General features: G+C 42.3%; 1 protein-coding gene across 4 annotated transcripts in view; it reads right to left on the bottom strand.

Annotated features, from left to right (window-relative positions):
• The window catches only part of LOC144598293 (rho GTPase-activating protein 29-like), a 57,199-nt gene that overhangs the window by 18,507 nt on the left and 15,968 nt on the right, over nucleotides 1-22,724 (bottom strand). For all 4 annotated transcript variants that reach the window (XM_078408267.1, XM_078408268.1, XM_078408265.1 and 1 more), the window contains exons 4-14: nucleotides 22,521-22,614; nucleotides 20,314-20,386; nucleotides 18,985-19,045; nucleotides 13,361-13,498; nucleotides 11,683-11,747; nucleotides 11,249-11,359; nucleotides 10,291-10,371; nucleotides 9,998-10,186; nucleotides 4,805-4,942; nucleotides 4,028-4,218; nucleotides 2,973-3,148 (exon numbers count right to left, since the gene is read on the bottom strand). In XM_078408267.1, coding sequence (XP_078264393.1) covers nucleotides 2,973-3,148; nucleotides 4,028-4,218; nucleotides 4,805-4,942; nucleotides 9,998-10,186; nucleotides 10,291-10,371; nucleotides 11,249-11,359; nucleotides 11,683-11,747; nucleotides 13,361-13,498; nucleotides 18,985-19,045; nucleotides 20,314-20,386; nucleotides 22,521-22,614 — 1,317 coding nt within the window. The remainder of the gene's footprint in view (nucleotides 1-2,972; nucleotides 3,149-4,027; nucleotides 4,219-4,804; nucleotides 4,943-9,997; nucleotides 10,187-10,290; nucleotides 10,372-11,248; nucleotides 11,360-11,682; nucleotides 11,748-13,360; nucleotides 13,499-18,984; nucleotides 19,046-20,313; nucleotides 20,387-22,520; nucleotides 22,615-22,724) is intronic.

Below are 22,724 nucleotides of genomic sequence, written 5' to 3' on the forward strand. Positions count from 1 at the left end.
TACCATGCAAATGTCACACAGTTAACACCAAGATCAGGCTCCAACTGGGCTGCTGGAACACCCAGCATATTGCATTTGAAATACTTGACTGCTATCTTACCAGGCGTGCAGCGTAGGTTCACTAGGTTAATTCCCGGAATGGCGGGACTGTCGTATGTTGAAAGGCTGGAGCAATTAGGCTTGTATACACTGGAATTTAGAAGGATGAGGGGGGATCTTATTGAAACATATAAGATAATTAGGAGATTGGACACATTAGAGGCAGGAAACATGTTCCCAATGTTGGGGGAGTCCAGAACAAGGGGCCACAGTTTAAGAATAAGGGGTAGGCCATTTAGAATGGAGATGAGGAAGAACTTTTTCAGTCAGAGAGTGGTGAAGGTGTGGAATTCTCTGCCTCAGAAGGCAGTGGAGGCCAGTTCGTTGGATGCTTTCAAGAGAGAGCTGGATAGAGCTCTTAAGGATAGCGGAGTGAGGGGGTATGGGGAGAAGGCAGGAACGGGGTACTGATTGAGAGTGATCAGCCATGATCGCATTGAATGGCGGTGCTGGCTCGAAGGGCTGAATGGCCTACTCCTGCACCTATTGTCTATTGGGATTAAAAGGCATATGGAGCAGAGATATCAAACCCTGCTATTTTTCTACAAATATTTATCCAATTTCTTTTTAAAAGGAATGATTTTCCTTGCATCTTTTTTGAGGCCTTCATATTTGTTTTGTAATGTTATAAAACTGCATATTCTACCCTAGCTGGGGGTCAAATCTTTTTTTAAGTAAATCTTCAACACTACTTCCATTTTTGCATTGTGCCTTTATTAATGGATCATTTAAAAAAATACTTTCTCTACATGTTCATTAATTTGTGCATTTTGGCTTTCCTCATTCTTACCAAGAACCATTGACTCACACTTCATTGAATTTCACTAGTTACAAGCCTATCCATTCCCTTCGCTTGTTTACATCCTCTTGAAATCTATTATCTTTCCCATTGTTTGTAACACGTCAAGTCTTGTGCCAGAAAATTCATTTCTATTGTACCATAGTGGAAGGGTTTCAAATCTAGACACCCACCCCACCAAAATAAAAAGCTTGGACAGTTGCAGAACAGGACCAAGTATTTCAAATGCAATATTCTTGAGAAATTATGTTCCAAATACATTATATCTATTAATTTCATTTGGTTTATTTCAAAATGATTGCAAATGCACAGATGTTAACTGAAATTTGAATATCCACAAAATATACTGAAAACAAATGATCTGGGTATAGGAAAGCAGTCCGATGTCAGGAATCCAGAAATTCATATGGCACTCAGAGACGCACCAGTGCTCCCCTTTGCCCACGATAATTTGCTACTAACCTTCTTAGATATTTTCTGCTGTTTTGCTAGATAAGGCACAGGTAATCCTCTGATCAGTACACATCAGAATCCAAGGTATAGCACAGTATTTTTACTTGGAGCTTAACAGGGCTCAGGTGTAAGAGGAGCCATTCAAGATATTTGGACAACAGCAACATTGCTGGAGTTGCAGAAAGTGAGGAAGGTTGTCAAAGTGGAGTATTGCATGTAGTTCTGGTCACCCCATTGCAGGACGGATGTGGAGGCTATGGTGAGGGTGAAGAGGAGGCTCTTCAAAATGCAGCCTGGATATTAGATGCAAGGAGATGTTGGGCAAACTTAATTTGCTTTCTCTAGAACACCAGAGGTTGAGATAAGTATATAAAATTATGAAAAACATAGGTAGGATAGACAGAACCTTTTTTTTTAAGAATGGAAATGTCAAAGACTAGAGGGGATAGCTTTAAAGAACAAAGTTTAAGAGAGATGTGCGGGACATTTTTTTAATTATAGAGGGTGATGAGTGCACAGAATGCGTTGCCAGGGACAGTGCTGGAGGCAGACATGATAGTGGTGTTTAAGAGACTTTTAGATAGACACATGGATATGAAAGGAATATCAAAGGAAAGGATATGGATCATGTGCAGGCAGGTGAGATTAATTTAACTTAGCATAATGTTCAGCACAGACATTGTGAACTGAAGGGCCTGTTCCTGTGCTATACATATCTATGTTCTACACTGCTAAAATCATTTAAATTCATGCAGCACTGCATTCTCACTAGATGATAAGAGTTAAAATTTCCCTTAGCAACATGATCTAAAGAAACCCAATGCAAAGTAGCCCAATTTACAAGCAACAACTGCTGCTAATGCAGCTTGTGTGGCTTAGAAATTATAGGATAAATTTGGTGAATGATAAAAATTGATAATAATAACTAGTGTAATTGTATGAGAAACTGGCCGGGATCTTTTAAGTCATCCTTGCTAATGGAGCATACAAAATACAAAACAAAAATGCTTTTGTATAAAGAGCACGAACACAAATAAAAAAGAGAACGCATCGGTATTGTTGCAAGATACAAAATAACGTCAAAACATTTCTTAGAAACAGGCACCCTGATAAAAAATAAATAAATAAATAAATTTTAAAAAAATTAAAAAAAGAAACAGGCATCCTATTATTTTTCTGGTAACTTTAAAGTATTCTAGCTTTTGGAAAGCTAGGATAAATGGGATTGCATTATCAGTAATGACGCCCAATGGTAACACAAGACTGGCAGCCTCTGGCCTTCTGGATAACGCAAATTTATTTCTAAAACTTAGGTTATTTTTAATCATACACCTATGATTTCCTTCAGCAAACATAACCTAGGTACAAAGTTACTCTATATTTAGATTAACATGTCAAAAGTTTGGGAATTGTTCCATTTTCTTCATGTTCCGAAGTGTTTAATCTGGCAATAAAATATGGGAAACCTGTAGCGTGTCAGTTGAACTGGATAAAAACAATCGTTGGGTTCAAAGCAATTTAATTATACAAGAACCTGCAAGATCTAATAACAAATAGCAATCTTTGCTCACACTGATCGTAGTACCTGTGAAAAGGAAAATATAGTGTTCATTGTAAATACCTTGAAAGTCAATGCTGCTATTCAACTGTTTCTCTTCCATGTTATTGGACTTGATAAGAAGGGGACTTTCCACATCAGGTGACTGAGGCAGAATATCAACAGAGATACCAGAGATCTGCGACAAATTTCCTTGTGAAGAATGAGGACTACTTGTTGCTTTGTTAGTAACTGGAAGCCTACAAGGGGGGAGTGAGGGAATATTTTACCACCAATGTCAAATTAACAATACAGCTAAACTCTTAATCCAGCACACAATGCTGCTGGAGACTACTGCATTTGCTGGACTTTTCATTCACCTTTTTTAATTAAAAAGTTGCAGAGTAACATTTCAGTGGACCCAGTAAATTTCAAGGGAGCACAGAGGGGAAAGTGTGACAAATATAAACTAATAAGCTAGATGCTGAACCATTAGGAGTGATCGGATAATGGATTATCAGAGTTTTGCTGCAATAGAAGGTTGGTTGGAAAAGAGAAGAAAAACAATTACTGGAAGATGACTATACTCCCGAGTAAATGAGATTAAGAATGAGAATTTGATGGGAGGAATTCTATAGGTATCAATTTATATTACGAATCTCAGATAATCCTTTCAGATATTTTCTGATTTAAGTATTGCGCTCCTGGAAGATATTTGGACAATTAAAAAATCCTGATACATTGAAATGTGCAGCAAAATGCATCATGCTCGAGTGTATTCCTGAGGACTGAGTGTAAATACTATTTGCCATAGCAAAAATGAATAGAATTTTCATGAATAGAAAAAAAAGAGTGCCAGAGTAACTCAGTGGGTCAGGCAGCATTGCTGGAGAACACGAATAGGGGACGCTTTAGTTCAGGACCCTTCTTCAGACTGAAGGGGTCTGTCCCGAAAAATCACCTATCCACATTCTCCAGAGATGCTGCCTGACCCGCTGAATTACTCCAGCATTTTGTATCCATTTTTGGAAACCAGCATGTTCATAAATAGAGTGTTCACACCAAGCTATCGTGTCACTGCCTGCATTTAGATAGGCACACAAAGCAAAATAATTTAAGGCCAACATTCAGATACTTACCCTCCACTGGATGAAACAGAAAATGGCAAAAAGTATGGCTCCATCGAAATTTCCTCCTTTGGTAAACTTTTGACAAATTCTGAATACTGTTGTCCTGGCTCGTACAACTTGGTATTTTCACAAAGAGATTGATAATTAACAGGAAGGGAGACTACTTGAGCATGCTGCATCTGAAACAGGTTGACTGTCACCTGAAAGAGTCAATTTTTAAATCAATGATGTAAATTCTGCAAATATTAAAGTCTGGCAAGTTAAATTTTGTTTTGAAATAGAACAAATGGGGTTATAGACTACAACTATTAATTCTAGAAGTGCAAATATAGGACATAGAATATTATTCCACTACAAATAAGTATGGTCTTTAATTGAATCCCTGAAAGTGTGGAAGTAGTTTCAATCATGGTTTTTAAATAAGTAACATTTGAAAGAAAACAATGTTCATATCTCCTGGGTAAAGTACACGGGAGGGGACGAATTGAGTATTTTCTATAAAGCTGGCACAGGTCCAATGAGTCAAATTACTAATTTTTCTACTGTAACAAATCTATGAATATGTTTCAAATTTGCCTTTTGCAGCTGGTGTTAAATGCGTGAAATTGGTCACTTTAACATATTCAATGCCATGAAAGTCAAAAGAACTGATATGCAGAAGAGCCAATATTCTTAGCAAAGTGATTAAAGGCAAACTTCTCCATATCAGCATGCTCAACTAAATTCTTGAAGTTGAAACAATTTTATAGATGTTATGCACACGTGATTTGCAGAACACAATCTTACTGATTTTAAGGTGAGATCGCACTGGTAGACAAGTTCGCGTAGTTGCGTTAGTATTTCACTTTTGATGCTTTCCATGTTGTTTCTTTTTTCATTGGCATCCGATATAGAGGCTTTGAAATTCTCTCCAGCTTCTTCTGCCTGCAAAAGAGAAATTTTACAAATTTAAATAACCAATAGGTATTTTATTTTTAAATAATATTCCTAAATCCAGAACAAGCAAACCAGGATCAAATCACTCCATAGACAACTTAAAATACTGTACTGTGGCGGCTCCCAAGGGTCGGGCCATACTACTACCGACCCCTCGGTTCGGGAATGGGCCAGTCCCGGGAGGCGGTCCTGGACTCAAGTATATAAGGACAAGGTTTGGGCGCCAAGCCATTCCGGCAGACTAGACCCGTCTGAGACCCACGATACAATAAAATATACCTTCCCGAAATACCTGGCTCCTTGCCTTTATTGACGCGCTACATTGGTGACCTCGACGGTCCATTCATTAGGATGGACAGAAAAGCAGAATCCGACCGCCCGTCCGGCTCGCAGGCCGACCAGGCCCCAGCTGTCGACGCGGTAGGAATCAAGCTCCCGACCTTCTGGACCACCCGGGCTCGCGTTTGGTTTTACCAAGCGGAGGCCCAGTTCCAGCTGCAGGGCATCACAGTGGATAACACCCGGTTTTTCCACCTGGTGGGAGCCCTTGACCAGGACACGGCCGAAGAGGTAACGGAGTTCCTCCAGGACCCACCGGCCCACGATAAATATAAAGCCCTTAAGGAGCTGCTGCTCCAAACCTACGGGCTAACCCGAATGGAGCGGGCCGAAAGGCTCCTCCACATGCCAGGCCTCGGTGACCGGCGCCCATCTAGCCTCCTGAAGGAGATGGTCGCGTTACTCGACGGGCACAGACCGTGCCTAATGTTCGAGTATACGTACCTGCACCTGCTGCCGGCCGACATTCGCCTGCAGCTCACAGACGCCTCCTTTGAAGACACCCGGGCCCTCGGCAGGCGCGCGGACGCGCTGTGGGCGGCGCGCCGTGATGACGTCAGTGCGCTAAACGTCACTCGACAAGCGCCCGATTTTCTCCGGTCGGGCGGGGGAGCTGTGGAAGGAGTGACAGCTACGTCCCGGAGGCCTGCGAGATCGCCCCCGGTGGCCATTGCGGGTCGTGCACCTGCAGTCCCACATCAGCAGGCTCCAGCCAGCACCAGCAAGAGGTACTGGTGTTATTACCACCAGCGCTGGGGTGCGGCAGCCCGACAATGCCACCAGCCGTGCACGTTTCCGGGAAACGCCGGGGCCGGCTACCAATAGTCCCTGCGGTGGCCGGCCAGATTCACCGCCTCTTCGCCTGGGATCGGCGGTCCGGGAGCCGCTTCCTCGTGGATACCGGGGCGGAGCTGAGCGTCCTGCCACCTTCGCCGCTGGACATTCGTTCTGGGAAGCGGGGGCCCATCCTCACCGCGGCAAATGGGAGCATTATTCAGACATATGGCGTCCGCACGGTCCACATCGTTTTCGGCGCAAGTCATTTTACGTGGCTGTTTACGATCGCCGACGTCTCCCAGCCGTTGCTCGGGGCCGACTTTCTGCGGGCTCATTCTCTCCTCATGGACGTCAGGCAGCAGCGCTTGGTCCACTCCGCCACGATGGAGCCCATCGCGTTGCGGCTGAATGACCCCATTATACGCCCGCTGTCGTCCGTGGACTCCCATTTCGCTCGGGTGCTGGCGGACTTTCCGGATATTATGGCCCCGCAATTCCGGTCGTCGACCCCCAAGCATGGGGTGTACCATTATATCACAACTACCGGCCCACCCCTCCACGCACGAGCACGCCGACTCCCGCCTGAGAAACTACGCCTGGCACGACAGGAGTTCCGCACGATGGAGTCCTTGGGGATCGTCCGCCCTTCCAACAGCCCATGGGCATCTCCACTCCACATGGTCCCCAAGGCAAACGGGGGCTGGAGGCCTTGCGGGGATTATCGGCGGCTGAACGTCGCTACCGCCGAGGACCGATACCCCGTGCCCCACATCCAGGACTTCAACGCCCATTTGGCTGGGGCCACGATATTTTCAAAGGTGGATCTGGTGCGAGGTTACAACCAGATCCCGGTCAACCCGGAGGATGTACCCAAGACGGCAATCATCACGCCGTTCATTAACCGCTGAAATGACTGCGCGGCGTTCTTGAGGCCGAACGGCATCCGTACGAACTCGTAGAGTCCGAACGGCGTGATGATTGCCGTCTTGGGTACATCCTCCGGGTGTCGCGGGCTGGATTTCCTATTTGTCTACCTTGACGACATGTTGGTAGCCAGCCGCTCGCGGCAGGAGCACTGTGCCCACCTCCGGCAGCTTTTCCAGCGGCTCAGCGAACACGGGTTGGCCATAAACCTCGCCAAGTGCCGCTTTGGCGTGGCCACAGTCGACTTTCTCGGCCACCGTGTGCCCTCGCAAGGAGCGGTTCCCCTGCCGGACAAAGTAGACGCCATCCGCCGGTTTCCCCGTCCGTCCTCGGTGCGTGGCCTGCAGGAGTTCGTCGGCATGGTGGCATTTTATCACCGGTTCCTGCCATCCGCGGCCCACATCATGCGGCCGCTATACGAGCTGCTGGCGGGCAAGCGTAAGACCGTCTTGTGGACCGACGAGGCCGTAACAGCCTTTGACGGCGCGAAGGAGGCCCTGGCTCGGGCTGTGCTGCTTGTTCACCCACGGGAGGATGCCCCGACAGCTCTTACGGTGGACGCTTCAGAGTTGGCGGTTGGTGCCGTACTGGAGCAACTCACGGACGGGGGTTGGCGCCCCCTGGCTTTCTTCAGCCGGCACCTCGACAACGCCCAGAAGAAGTACAGCGCTTTCGACCGCGAGCTCCTCGCCCTGTACCTGGCCGTTCGTCACTTCCGCTATTTTCTGGAGGGCCGCCCGTTCACCGCTTACACGGACCACAAGCCGCTCACTTTCGCCCTGGCAAAGGTCTCCGACCCATGGTCCGCCCGACAGCAGCGCCAGTTGGCCTACATATCAGAATTCACCTCCTCCATCCGCTTTATCGAGGGGAAGGAAAACCGGGTGGCCGACGCATTGTCTCGCCCCGCCATCAATGCCGTGTTAGAAGTGGCACCCGGCATTGATTATTCTGCCCTGGCGGAGGCCCAACTAACGGACGGGGAGATGCCCGCCTACCGGACTGCCATCTCTGGCCTCCGCCTTGAGGATGTTCCCCTCGGCCCCGGAGCGACGACGATACTTTGCGATGTGTCGGCAGGTCAGCCGCGCCCCATCGTCCCGGCCGCGTGGCGCAGGAGGGTGTTCGACGTGGTCCACGGGCTGGCTCACCCATCCATCCGGGCAACGATCTCATTGGTAGCTGCGCGGTTCATGTGGCATGGTCTGCGCAAGCAGGTTGGCCAATGGGCCCGCACCTGCATTCCGTGCCAGACGTCAAAAATTCAACGCCACGTCCGGGCGCCACTCCAAGGGATCGGTCTACCCTGCCGCCGTTTCGACCACCTGCACGTGGACATTGTGGGCCCGCTCCCGCCGTCCCGGGGCATCACCCACCTCTTCACGGTGGTGGACCGCTTCACGCGGTGGCCGGAGGCCATACCACTGGCTGATACGTCTACAGCCACATGCGCTCGTGCGTTGGCCGCGCACTGGATTGCTCGCTTTGGTGTGCCGGTGGTCATCTCATCGGACCGGGGGCCACAGTTCACCTCCGAGCTGTGGTCGGCCATGGCCCACCTGTTGGGCGTGCGGCTGCACCACACCACGGCCTATCACCCGCAGGCAAACGGCTTGGTGGAGAGGTTCCACCGGCAGCTGAAGGCAGCGCTGAAGGCGCGACTCGCCGGCCCCGACTGGATGGACGAGCTACCATGGGTTTTGCTGGGCATCCGGACTGCCCCCAAGGAAGACCTGGCTTCATCCTCAGCGGAGCTCGTCTACGGGTCTCCGCTCACGGTGCCCGGGGAGTTCGTGCCCTCGTTGCCGGGGCGAGAGGAACCGCCCTCATCCACCCTACATCGCCTCCGAGAGCGAGTTGGCAAGCTCGCACCCGTGCCGACGTCCCGCCATGGGACATTCCGCCCTTACGTGCCATCGGCCCTCCGGGACTGCGCCTTTGTGTTCCTGCGCCGTGACGCCCACCAGGCGCCACTCCAGAGGCCGTATGAAGGCCCGTACCGGGTGCTGGAGCACGGACAGACAACCTTTGTTTTGGACATGGGGGGCCGGCCGGAGGCCGTGTCAATTGACCGCCTGAAGCCGGCCCACTTAGACATCGACCAACCGGTGCGGGTGGCCCAGCCTCGGCCACGAGGTCGCCCCCCTTTGCGGGTCCCACCGCCTGTCCCTCCAACTGTGCCTCCGCCGGCCCCTCTGTCGACCGATTACCGTACGCGGTCCGGTCGGGTTGTGCGACCACCAGTGCGTTTCGTGCCTCCGGATCTGGGGGGGGTACTGTGGCGGCTCCCAAGGGTCGGGCCATACTACTACCGACCCCTCGGTTCGGGAATGGACCAGTCCCGGGAGGCGGTCCTGGACTCAGGTATATAAGGACAAGGTTTGGGCGCCAAGCCATTCCGGCAGACTAGACCCGTCTGAGACCCACGATACAATAAAATATACCTTCCCGAAATACCTGGCTCCTTGCCTTTATCGACGCGCTACAGTACTACATAAATTTTGAATGTTTCATGCACTGAACCTCATTAGAACCAAGCAATTATTGTATAAGAAAATAACTGCAGATGCTGGTACAAATCGATTTATTCACAAAATGCTGGAGTAACTCAGCAGGTCAGGCAGCATCTCAGGAGAGAAGGAATGGGTGACTTTTCGGGTCGAGACCCCCTGACATCAGTCTGAAGAAGGGTCTCGACCCGAAACGTCACCCATTCCTTCTCTCCCGAGATGCTGCCTGACCTGCTGAGTTACTCCAGCATTTTGTGAATAAATCAAGCAATTATTGTGATTAGTTAAATTCTCAAGGCTGGACTACAAGAGGAGAGATCAATTAACTATTTTTTATCCAGTGTTTAGTACAGTTTATGCACCAGAAAAATCAACATTTGAAGTAAAGATTTCAAGTTAATTTACAACTTCAAGTTGAGTAAAACCTGCAGCACTCATTCATAGAAAATAGCACTTAAATGGAATAAATCTGATAATATATGACTTGGTTTACTTTTTGTAAAGCATCTTCTTCCAGTTTTCTTTTTTTCTCAAGATGCTTGTTGCAAGTTCCAGTTAGTCCATTATTTGAAGTTACACGTTCTTCCTCTGCTCGAATTGTAGAAGATTTTGCTTTCTCATATTCTTCTTGGCGTTGAATGTACAACAAATTTGCCTTTTTGTAGGTTGTTTCGGCCTCATGCTGTCAAATAGATAAAAAGGTTCCTGATATTTATAAATTGCATTTATATTAAAAACAAATGAGCAAGTCCAAATTTTTATTTCAAAGAGAATGAAGAATTATACCATTTTTCTTTGCTCCCTTTGCCATTGTTCTTTAATTTCTTTACGCTGCTTGTCAAGCTCATTTCTTCGCAGCAGAAGAGGCTGTAAAATATTTTTTAACGCAGAAATATCATTTTATACCATTGCACCTGCTGCTAAAATTAACTTTTATTCACAATTCAAATAAAATGATATTACAAATTACAACTTCAAATGTCGCAACCAAAATAATTCCAAGTTCAAGCTTGCACCGGAAGATCTTCTTGCACATCCAATTCTTCTATGTAATGCACATAATCTAAGTTACATAGAAATGATGAACAAGGGGGCAACGGAGTGTTCAGTTCCAATACAATAAACGGAGCAGAACTCTTTCCTTTCCTCCCCTCCCAAGGAAATGCTCATGGACCCCAAACAGTAGAGGAAGAACAATCTAAGACACATGAGAATAACACATTCCCAGCAACACAAAACTGGGCAATGTTTTAAGCAGCCGAGGAGGAGATTGCACGCGAGAGAAATAAACTCAAACCAAAAGTCAATTATTACCATCTACAAACTGGAATTTGAAATACACATGAATATTGTTAGTTACTTTTTTAATTTGTGAAAGTGATATAATAATACGGGCAGCACAGTGGCGCAACTGATGTGAGCTGTAGCCTGACAGTGGTAGAGATCGGGTTCTATCCTGACTGGGCCATCGTGTGGAGTTTACACGTTGTCTCTGTGACAACGCAAGTATCCTCCGCTGTCCTCCCTTTGATGTTTGTAGGTTAATTGTCCTCTGTAAATTGTCCCTGATGTGTTGGGAGCAGATGGAAAAGTTGGATAACATTGATGTGGTGTGAACGGCTGATGAGTGGTCGGTGTGGACACGGTGGGACGAAGGGGCTGTTTCCATGCTGTATAACCTTCACAAAAATGATGCATTCAAAAGGGACTTTTGTCAGACAAAGAAAACTTGCAAAGAGCTCACCTGAGTGAATTTATTTGACTGGAGACCTGATCCAGTTTGAAGAAGTGCCTGACAGTACTCCATATCATATTCAAAAGCAGACATATACACTGTCTGAAATGGCATATGCACCTGTTAACAAAAACTAAGATAATAACACAGCTCTTCTAGCTCAATTATCTTTCCTAAAGGTCGCTTTACAATTCATCCAATGTAATAGTGGTAAAGTTGAATTATTTCCTTTAACACATTACAAGCACACATTTGGCAACATGCTCTGAAAATTACATTTGTGTTGACTGCTCATTTGTTCTACAAATCTGATTCATGCTGATTTAAGCCCATCCCATTCTTGTCTGCATGTGGCCAGAAAAACAAGTGTTGACATCCAAAACAGTTTACTTTGGAGAACACTTGGAATAATAAATTCCCGTAACATCACACATTATATTTACCTGTTGGCCGATACCCATCTTAGCTGACTCTGCCAATTTTGAAAAACTTCTTGCATATTCCGTATCTGCATGAGTTTAAAATAATATTATTAGAAATAAACCCTGCAAAAAATGGTAAAAGAATAATCATACAAGGGGGGTAGCCTGGGGGAGGTCACAAAGCTAGGGACCAAAATGAAGATCTCATCTAGGCAAAGGCAAGATCGAGGCACTAAATTAGCACTTTATAACAGTCTTCACTGTAGAAGATATGTTAGGAAAGTGGAAGAAGGCATCTGGCAGCATGAGTAGAAAATCGCATCATTGGATGGAATGCAAATTGCAGAGCGAAATAAATGAAAGTATTGAAAATGTCAATGGAGTCATTCAATCCAATTCAGATGTGCAATACTGGAGGACTAATGGATTACAAAAGCTAAATCATGCTAAAAAAAATGGTACAAATAATTAGATACACGTCAACCTAAATATATGGTGAGGACATTTTTTAAATTTTTATTTTAATTTTTTTCATATTTCAGATACAGCACGGAAACAGGCGTTTTCGGCCCACCAAGTCCGCGCCGCCCAGCGATCCCCGCACATTAACACTATCCTACACACACTAGGGACAATTTTTTTTACATTTACCCATCAAATTAACCTACATACCTGTACGTCTTTGGAGTGTGGGAGGAAACCGAAGATCTCGGAGAAAACCCACGCAGGTCACGGGGTGAACGTACAAACTCCTTACAGTACAGCGCCCGTAGTCAGGATCGAACCTGAGTCTCCGGCGCTGCATTCGCTGTAAAGCAGCAACTCTACCGTCGCGCCACCGTGCCGCCCATGTTTCAGACAAAGCAATCTAGCACAAAATTAACCAGTGCTTGGTAAAATTAACCAGTTATTTGGAAAAGCATAAAAGAGAGCTGATATTTTAAAAGTCAAATTGTGATTGGCCTCGAGTTGAGATCTTTGGTAACAAAAAACAGAGTCAATGATGCCATGTGTATGGATTTTAAGAAGAAAACAAAAATGTTATGTTAATCACAAGAAATTTTAAACCCGAGATTAAAGGGATTGAGATCGCATGTGGCTCTGTGAATACGAAATCAGTCACGGTAAGGAATGCAACAGTGAATAGGAGTTTTACATGTCGGAGGAATCTTTGTAATGGGATCCTCAAAGGAGTGAACGTCAGCTTTCTGGGAAATCTCTTAATATCATAAATATAAGTATAGTTTCAAAGTTACTGGATGATCTGAACTGCAAATCTATGCAAAAATTAACATAGCAACAAAACATCACACAATTTGGGATGGGCAATAAAGTTAGGCTGAGACTAAGCCACCATCCCATGAATGGTGAAAACAACTAGATAGATCCTTCTGAAAGTTGACATTGACACAATGGGACTAATGTCACCCGTTTAACTGTTTTGATCCTGAAGCTGTAGGAAAAGCAATTAAATAACCAAAAATAAACTAAACAACCAATTTAAATTCAGTTAATACAACTAGCCACTAATATGATACAAAACAAAAATTCTTAAATGCACCATTAAAAAGTGGGCACAAGTTAGACAAAATGTTATTTACTTATGCAAAGAAAAAAGTGAACGCAAGATGTATTAGAACATTTCACTGATTAAAACGACTTTGGCTAACAAGATTGAACAGTTGTGTGAAGAACTCACCTAGACTAAGCCGCTTTTCCAACCAGGCCAGAATATCTTTGGTATATCTTGACCAATTTTTTGCATACATTAAAGCGGACTCTATCCCACTGTCATTTTTAAGTAGCATATTATCAACCTCCTTTGCTCGGAGAGCCCCTAAAAACACAAAAAGAAACATAAGGGAATAAGAGTAAAATATAAATCAAGCTCGTAAAGCATACAGAAATCCAAATGTATGTACTGAAAACTTGTGATCTTGTAATACAAGTTAAGGCAATAATGATAATTAACATGGTGGTATTGGAATGATGGAGACTATGGAGCCAGAACCAAAAAAAACTTGGAGAGATAATGCTTTCCAAGTCACTGGAAGGTGTAATATTTACATTAGTTGTTCGCTGTTCAACTTCAAAGTGCAAGCAATAAAGTTGTTAGGTGATGGTATTTCATTAAATTGCAAAATATTATTTATGCATTATAACTGTGTTCTCTTTGTTTTAGGTGCACCGTTTTGTTAAAAATCAATCAATTATAAAATTATCTTTATACATATTATCCTTCAAGCAAAAATGTCTGATTCTGTGTTCAATGTCATTAATTAATTAAACCAAGCTGATCTAACTAACTTTTTCAGCCAAGTCATCATTTAGAAAATTGTAAATCAGTTCCCATACTGGCTGACACCTGGTGGTGGTACGGAGGAGGAAACATTCTGCATACCAACATCTTGCAAAACATTTAAAGTCAACAAATTACTTTATGAAATGTAGGGCTGCTGACGTAACATTATTTCCAATTTACATCCTGTGAGATCATTCAAACTAATTGGTTATTTCTATTTAAGAGCTTTGGTTGAGATATTAACCATGATACCTGGAGCTCCTTTGCTCTACTTCAAACAGTATTCTGAGATTCTTGTATCTTTTCAAGAGGACATGTCGAACAACTGTTCCAACTAAAAGCTGCAATACCAACTATGTACAAGAGCAGCAACTCAACTTGAATGGTGCTTGAATTCACACAATCATGAATCAAATCAAACTTCTGAATTTTAACCACTTATCTAATCTACAATATGTAATTGGCATTTCAGATCTTTGCATGAGCAACTTGCAAGGATAGATGCAAGGCAACTTGCATGAGCTGTCACTACTTGTGATATCTTTCATGACCTGGAGATAACGTTCAAATAGTTATGAAAATCTCAACTATAAAGCCGGATACAGCTTACAGGCAAAACAAAACTGGAAAATATTTATTCATATTTTAAGACTACATCACTGTTAAAATGGCAACTATAACCTACTATTGGAAGGAAATTCCATAGATTCCAAGGAATAGATGGATTGCGATAAGCATTTATTTACCCATTACTGAGCCTGATTGGGAGTGTGTACTGTGAACTAGTGAGAAAAACATTTGGGCATCAGAATGTTGCATATCTTGTCCAGAGACATGCCTGGGCTAAATTTGAAGGAAACTGGTTTGCACTTTAAGCCTCATTAAAACAACCAAATAGACCATTAAATCAGAGTGAAGGTAAACAGTGATTAATAATCTGTTGGAGCCTGAGTAAATGCAACTTTTATGAGTCTCTGGCGCAGGAGTGGCATTATTAGTCATTTTCACTATCAGTTTTGGTCATTTTCACTTAGGTTTTTTTTAGTAATACAATTTATTCTTGAGTTCAAGTAAACAACATTCCTGACATTTCTAATCTTTAAAAAAGTGAAAAATGTGAACATGGCACCCACCTCAGAACACATTGAAGGAGTATTATTACAGGGATGATCATCAAAACCTCAATACCACCAATTTTAACAAGGGCAAATATCAGTACATGAAATGTTCAATGGTGAAGTAAACATGCTTCTGTGCTATTTTGTTTGCTATCCTTTGATTATCACCTTCTGCGAAGACGAGATCTACCCACGAGATTCCAAACATGAAATAATACCTGGATGGTTGACCTCACATCCATCTTTAAAATTGATAGTAGATAACGCAAAGTGCTCATAAACACAGTATATGCTTTTCATAAAAAATATGCCATGAGGAAACCGATTTGGATGGACACAATCAACACCTGGGTTTACAACTTCATGATCGAAGGTTTGTTCAACTTGACTTCCTGTTGGCCTCGATAGATGCAAGGCAATTTGTCCCCACTCATTGCTTTCTGTCTGTCAACCAATTTTCTATCCATGTCAGTACCCTTCCTCCAATACCATGTGCTCTAATTTTGCCCACTAATCTCCTACGTGGGACCTTGTCGAAGGCTTTCTGAAAGTCGAGGTACACCACATCCACCGGCTCTCCCCTGTCAATTTTCCTAGTTACATCCTCAAAAAATTCCAGAAGATTAGTCAAGCATGATTTCCCCTTCGTAAATCCATGCTGACTCGGAACGATCCTGTTACTGCTATCCAAATGCTCCACAATGTCGTCTTTTATAATTGACTCCAGCATCTTCCCCACCACTGATGTCAGACTAACTGGTTTATAATTTCCTGTTTTCTCTCTCCCTTCTTTCTTAAAAAGAGGGATAACATTAGCCACCCTCCAATCCACAGGAACTGATCCTGAATCTATGGAACATTGGAAAATGATCAACAATGCATCCACAATTTCTAGAGCCACCTCCTTAAGTACCCTGGGATGCAGACCATCAGGCCCTGGGGATTTATCAGCCTTCAGTCCCATCAGTCTACCCAACACCATTTCCTGCCTAATGTGGATTTCCTTCAGTTCCTCCGTCACCCTAGGATCTCTGGCCACTAGAACATCTGGGAGATTGTTTGTACCTTCCTTACTGAAGGCAGATCCAAAGTAACGGTTTAACTCGTCTGCCATTTCCTTGTTCCCCATAATAAATTCCCCTGCTTCTGTCTTCAAGGGACCCACATTTGCCTTGACTATTTTTTTCCTCTTCACATACCTAAAAAAGCTTTTACTATCCTCCTTTATATTATTGGCTAGCTTAACCTCGTACCTCATCTTTTCTCCCCGTATTGCCTTTTTAGTTATCTTCTGTTGCTCTTTAAAAGAGTCCCAATCCTCTGGCTTCCCACTCTTCTTTGCTATGTTGTTTTACTTCTCTTTTATTTTTATGCTGTCCTTGACTTCCCTTGTCAGCCACGGGTGCGTCTTACTCCCCTTAGAATCTTTCCTCCTCTTTGGGATAAATTGATCCTGCAACTTCTGCATTATTCCCAGGAATACCTGCCATTGCTGTTCCACCGTCTTCCCTACTAGGGCCTCCTTCCAGTCAATTCTGGCCAGCTCCTGCCTCATGCCTCAAGTCCTCGGGTATCACAAAATGCTGGTGTAACTCAGCAGGTCAGGCAGCATCTGAAGGGTCTCGACCCAAAACATCACACATTCCTTCTCTCCAGAGATGCTGCCTGACCTGCTGAGTTACTCCAGCATTTTGTGACACCTTCGATTTGTACCAGCAGCTGCAGTTATTTTCCTAGTACTATGTCCTCATGTCAAGTCAGTAAGGAGTCTTGCCAGAAGCACTTGGCTGCATCCCAGGAACTTCTCTGTAGCACCCTTGCATAAGGACCGTGTCCCCTGAAGGCCATGTTCATCACTGGTCTTTATGACCCCATTTCATCATTGTAGTCGAATTTTGAAGCAGTAGTAATTATGTAGATGGCAGTGTATTGTGTACAAGGGTTCCTCAGGTCACAGAAAACCTGACTTCCTGACTTATGGACTTTAAGTCACTGGTAAAACTCTTAAATGTATACAAACAACCCAGGTCTCCATGAAAACAAATATGTCAGTTCTACTCTTTTATAGATGTTTATCACAGTGCAGACTCAATCCATCCACACCAACAAGATATCCTAAGTTAGTCCTGTTTGTCCGCATTTGGCCCATAATGCTCTAAACCTGTCCTATTCATTTTCCTGTCACAAGTGTCTGTTCAATGCAGTTATACTACTCAAATACCTCCTATGGCAGCTCATTCCATATACCCATCACACTCCGTGAAAAAGTTGCCCCTTTATACCCCGACTTTGGTAAAAGACTGCATTCACCCTATCTATTCTGCTGAGTATTTTATATGCCTCTATAGGACAACCCCCTCAGCCTCCTGTGCTCCAAGGAATAAAATCCAAGCCTGCCCAACCTTTCCCAAAAGCTCAATACCATCCTTGGTAACATCCCCATAAATCTCTGCACTCTCTGCTTTTAAAGTCTAAAATATAATTGAATAATTTATGCTTAAAATATCTGTACAGGCAAAAAGAAAGGTCAAATGATTAAACCATAACCCGATTAAAAAGAAATGTCTCATTAGAATGTTATTGCCTCTGCTAGTACTCTGGCTCTTTTATGATCACATCTGTAGCGACTGGCTACACATGATTGAACCTCTGTTATTTCTATCACCCACTTGGTTTCCCTGACTGAGAAGTTGTTAGTTTTTAAACACAGATAAATAGGTTAAAGGATAAATCAGTTCTCAGAAATGGAAACCCAAGGAGTGTCTGCATATGTCCCTTTCGAGTCTGCAACCAATATAAAAATGAAACCCAACAATGCTGTTGCAGAACTTCTCAATAGAAGAACATGATATGTGGAACTTTCTCAAAAAAGATCATTAACATGTCAAATATACCTTTGACAGCAGTCAATACAGAAGAAAGAAATTTCTAGCCTACTTAATCCATTCACTGCTCAGAATAAATTAGCCAGCCCTAGACAATTCTTAAATGGGCAGTGGAGTCTTGGGTCACAATGAGGCAAACCAGAACAGAAAATAGTTGCAAGGAGACAAACGTAGTAGTTCTCTGTGACCATAGATGACCATGTGACTAAAATATAAAGCTCATCTTATTGAGCCAGATCCTCAGTTTGGATTAATGGAAGTTTTGCTTTAACGTGTTTCTATTACATAAACTGGATATAGCATGACTGATAAATTAGGGAATATGTTTTTACACAGGCTAAATTAGATGTAACATGACTATAAACTAGAGAACCACTCAAGAATTATACTAGAAAATGACAAGAAAAAAGCTGTCTAGAGAAAAAACTGTTTCCATACAACTTCCCTGCAGTAACCAGACTTTTATGAATACAGCTGCCAGTTGAACTACTGGTGGTCATTGTAATTGACAAGCAATTGTTTCTATTGACACTTCGTGCATTTAAACAATGTAACATGCAACCTTCACAAGTTTGGCAATACAGTAAAAATAAACTTACAGCTATTAAAAAGATCTTTATTTCTGAAAATCCTGTGGGAAAAATAACTTTGCTATTGCCCCTAACCTCTTTAACCCCTAACCTATTTTCTCTATTGACAATTGTTTTTATAACACAAGGTTTCATAGGAATGCATATTAGGAGGGAAAAATAATGGAATTCTGTCAAGGCACCAAAAACATAGTAGATATCCAAAAGCATTAACAAGTTCAACAAATATTACTCACATTACAACATTTCTGTAATATCTAGAAAAATAAGAAATAAAACAATAAAGACATTCCAAGACAGGTGGTCAAAAGCTGTTTGGACGAAGTACCTTGTGAAGTGTATTTACAGATGTTATGTAGGAAATTTGGCAAACTGTAACATTTCTCAGATCACTATATTTTAAAACAATTTCAAAAATTCATTTGTACCTTGCAAGTCATTCTTTTCCCGAACTGATCCTCCTGATCCCACAGATAGGTTTTCGTAGGACTTAATTGATAATAAAAAACAAATTAGTAATTACTCATTTAAGATGCAGAAAAATATCAATAGAAAAATGTTTCATATTTTAACGATAAAACTCCAAGTCATTGGATGCAATAGTCAGCAGGAGATTGCCAAAGTTTGCTTTCTTTTTATAGTTACAACTTAATTAGCTACAAGTCTACAACACATCTATGGCATACATGCAAATTATACCAAACCACCAAAACTGAATTTAGTTATAATTTATAAATTAGTGTGATGTAAACGAGATCATGCTCCACCTTATCAAATGCTTAGGCATCAATTATACATTCAATAAATCTAATTATGCATGGTTTGAAGATTCCCAAAAGCATTCATTCACAACACCAGGCTGATATACGAGAGCACTGTGCAACAAACAAATGTTTGGAAACGGTTTCTGAATCATCAAACAAATCATGCTCCTATCAATACTGGTGTGTCGTATATAGAAGCTGGAGCCGTTTCCCTCAGAAGGAAAGATTCAAAGGAGACTTAATAGTGCCATGAAATACAATGAATGGTTTTGATAAGAATGGAAAACAGATGTTGCTTCCAATAATATGTAATCAATGTAGAGAATAAAGACCAAGAAGCCAAAGACGTACAGGTATGTAGGTTAATTGGCTGGGTAAATGTAAAAAAATTGTCCCTAGTGGGTGTAGGATAGTGTTAATGTACGGGGATCACTGGGCGGCACGGACTTGGAGGGCCGAAAAGGCCTGTTTCCGGCTGTAGATATATGATATGATATGATATGATATGAGATTTTAAAACAAAATAAACAGAGTCATTCTGAGGAATAAAATTAGAAAATGGTAGAAATACTCAAACATGTTATGCAGCTTTGGTGGTTGACTTGGAACAAAAATGGGAAGGGTTGGAAATGAAACATGTTTCCAGTTATAAAAAATGAAAAGAGGTGGAGAGAAAACAGTGAAAAGCTGCGATAAAAGTGGTAGTGGAGATTACAATGACATGTATTGAAGGCAAGAGTCACATTGAGAAAGGAAGGAGGAACTTTAAAAAAACATGCAACGACCTTGGTGCATAAAAGGGAAAAAAGCATAATGAAATTAGACAAATTAAATCAATTTCAAAAAGCGACAGAATTGGTCAGGTGTCTCCTTCTGTTTCTCGGGAGTCTACATTATAAATGAGTTATTAATGATTTGGCAATAATTTTATCACATCCTATAATATTTCTGGATCACAAATGTTTCTAATTAATTTGAACTTCGTGTACTTACGCGGCTTCTTCCACTGATTGGGAGTCCCACAGATGAACTATAGTCCACGTCTCCCATAAGAAAGTCTGAAATGCTGCCGGTCAAAAATTGATTGATTTAAATGACAGTTGCATTTAAATGAGGTTAAAGTACATTTTTCACTTTAAAAATTCTTACCAAGCAGAGAAAAATAATTAATATACTACATTTGATTCATGCAGTAATGGCTTTAAAGCACCCACTTTTACAATTTCATCCAAACTACTCCTCCGCAATTTTCGCCATCCATATTCCCAGCTTTATCAGTATGGGGTAGATTAGAGAAAGTAAAAAGGGCGGCATGGTGGCGCAGCGGTAGAGTTGCTGCCTTACAACGCCAGAGACCCGGGTTCGATCCCAACTACGAGTGCTGTCTGTACGGAGTTTGTACGTTCTCCCCGTGACTACGAGGGTTTTCTCTGAGATCTTCGGTTTCCTCCCACACGCCAAAGATGTACAGGTATGTAGGTAAATTGGCTTGATAAATGTAAAAATTATCCTTAGTGTGTGTAGGATAGTGTTCATATGCGGGGATTGCTGGTCGGTGCCGACCCGGTGGGCTGAAGGGCCTATTTCCACGCTGTATCTCCAAACTAAGAACTAAATTAATCTAAACTAAAAACTAAAAAGGTTAAGTATAAAACTCAATGATGGTATGAAGCAAATCTTCTATCGTGTCTACTTAAACTGAATATTCACTATGAATCATGTTCTAGACATTGCAAACTTGGGTTAGAAACATAGAAAATAGGTGCAGGAGTCGGCCATTCAGCTCTTCAAGCCAGCACCGCCATGCAATATGATCATGGATGATCATCCAAAATCAGTACCCTGTTCCCACCTTTTACCCATATCCCTCGATTCCGTTAGCCCCAAGAGCCAAATCTAACTCTATCTTGAAAACATCCAGTGAATTGGCCTCCACTGCCTTCTGTGGCAGAGAATTCCAGATTCACAACTCTCTGGGTTGTCACTAAAGCACTTTGAACAATGTAATAGTTGAATGCAACAGCAGTTATTTTATTGGTAAAGAAACATCATTTGAAGTAATTTCAGTTTTGAATTCAAATCTGGATTATAGGCACAATAAAACTGAGACACAATAAAAGCAATCTAGTTACTACATTTGAAACTAAACATATTATTGAAAAAGGTGCTTATTCGTAATTGGAACTTCACTTTTAAAGTTTACTGCTAAGGGTCTGTCTGGTTTATGCACACACTATTATGTTGCAAAATTGGCTAATGATTTTACTTTTGTGGATATAAACAGGACATGATAAAGGGAACACTCGGATTACAATATAAAAGACACACAAAATCAAAGTGAAAGAGCACATTCTTACAGGAAAAAATGCTTCTTTTCCACCCTGAAAAATGGATTTGCTTTACTTTAAATTTGCTTTACTATCAAACAAAGCAATTTACTCAAACGATTTTAATTTCTCAGATAATAGCTCATGTATTTTAAAACAAATAGTGTCAGTTGCTCAAAACACTTACACAAAGAGGCAACCTGTAACACTGAAGCAAAGATTTCATCAGGTATTAATTTTCTGTTGCCAAACCCAAATGCTCTTGAAGATGAATATTAAATATAAATGCAATCGCCCTAATGGTATTGCTGATAGAAATGGCAATCGAGGCACTGAGTCTTAGATTGTGGTTTATTTTGTAATGCATCTTAAATTAGTCTAGTATTTCAACTTTAATAGCAATTCAGTAACTACACGCAGTGAGATACAAAACAGGCCTAGGAAAAAAAAGTTAGGGTTCACATTCCTGGCGGTGAACAATGACCAGCATTAAAATCGTCAAATACTGGTGTAGATTGAGAACAGGTTTGAGCTTGGCTGCAATAGCTGAAAACACTGCCGGCATTCAATGTGTAAGCTCACACTATGCTTGGATAAACTAAAGGAAGGATATGAATTGTGGTATAACTATATTCCAGCAAAAATTTGAAATACTTGAGGCGGGTGGGGAAGGGTAGACGATTTGAGTGGGGCACGAAGCGAAAAAATAAAGCACCACAGCTAAATTTAAAAGTTCAATAAATAAACAAATTAAAAACAATTTAAATTGAATTAATTTTCCAGGCATACTTAAGTTGTAGTATTAATAAAGTTTTAATAATATTTCAGCTAAAATACCCATAATAGGCCCAAATTACAAACTGTATTACTTACACGTTACCAAATGTGAATGCCAATGTGTCAATGGAAGCAAATATTTCACTGAAATGCTCTCTTTTCTCTTCATTTACTTCATTGTAGTTTGCACCTAAGAGGAAATTATACTTCAATACAATACAATGTAGGTACTCACACCATGAATATGAAGTACGGGCTCATCAATATGCATCACCTCAATTAATGTAAACTAACAAACAT

The sequence above is a fragment of the Rhinoraja longicauda genome, chromosome 11, assembly GCF_053455715.1.
Source record: "Rhinoraja longicauda isolate Sanriku21f chromosome 11, sRhiLon1.1, whole genome shotgun sequence".
NCBI classification, from domain to species: Eukaryota; Metazoa; Chordata; class Chondrichthyes; order Rajiformes; family Arhynchobatidae; genus Rhinoraja; species Rhinoraja longicauda.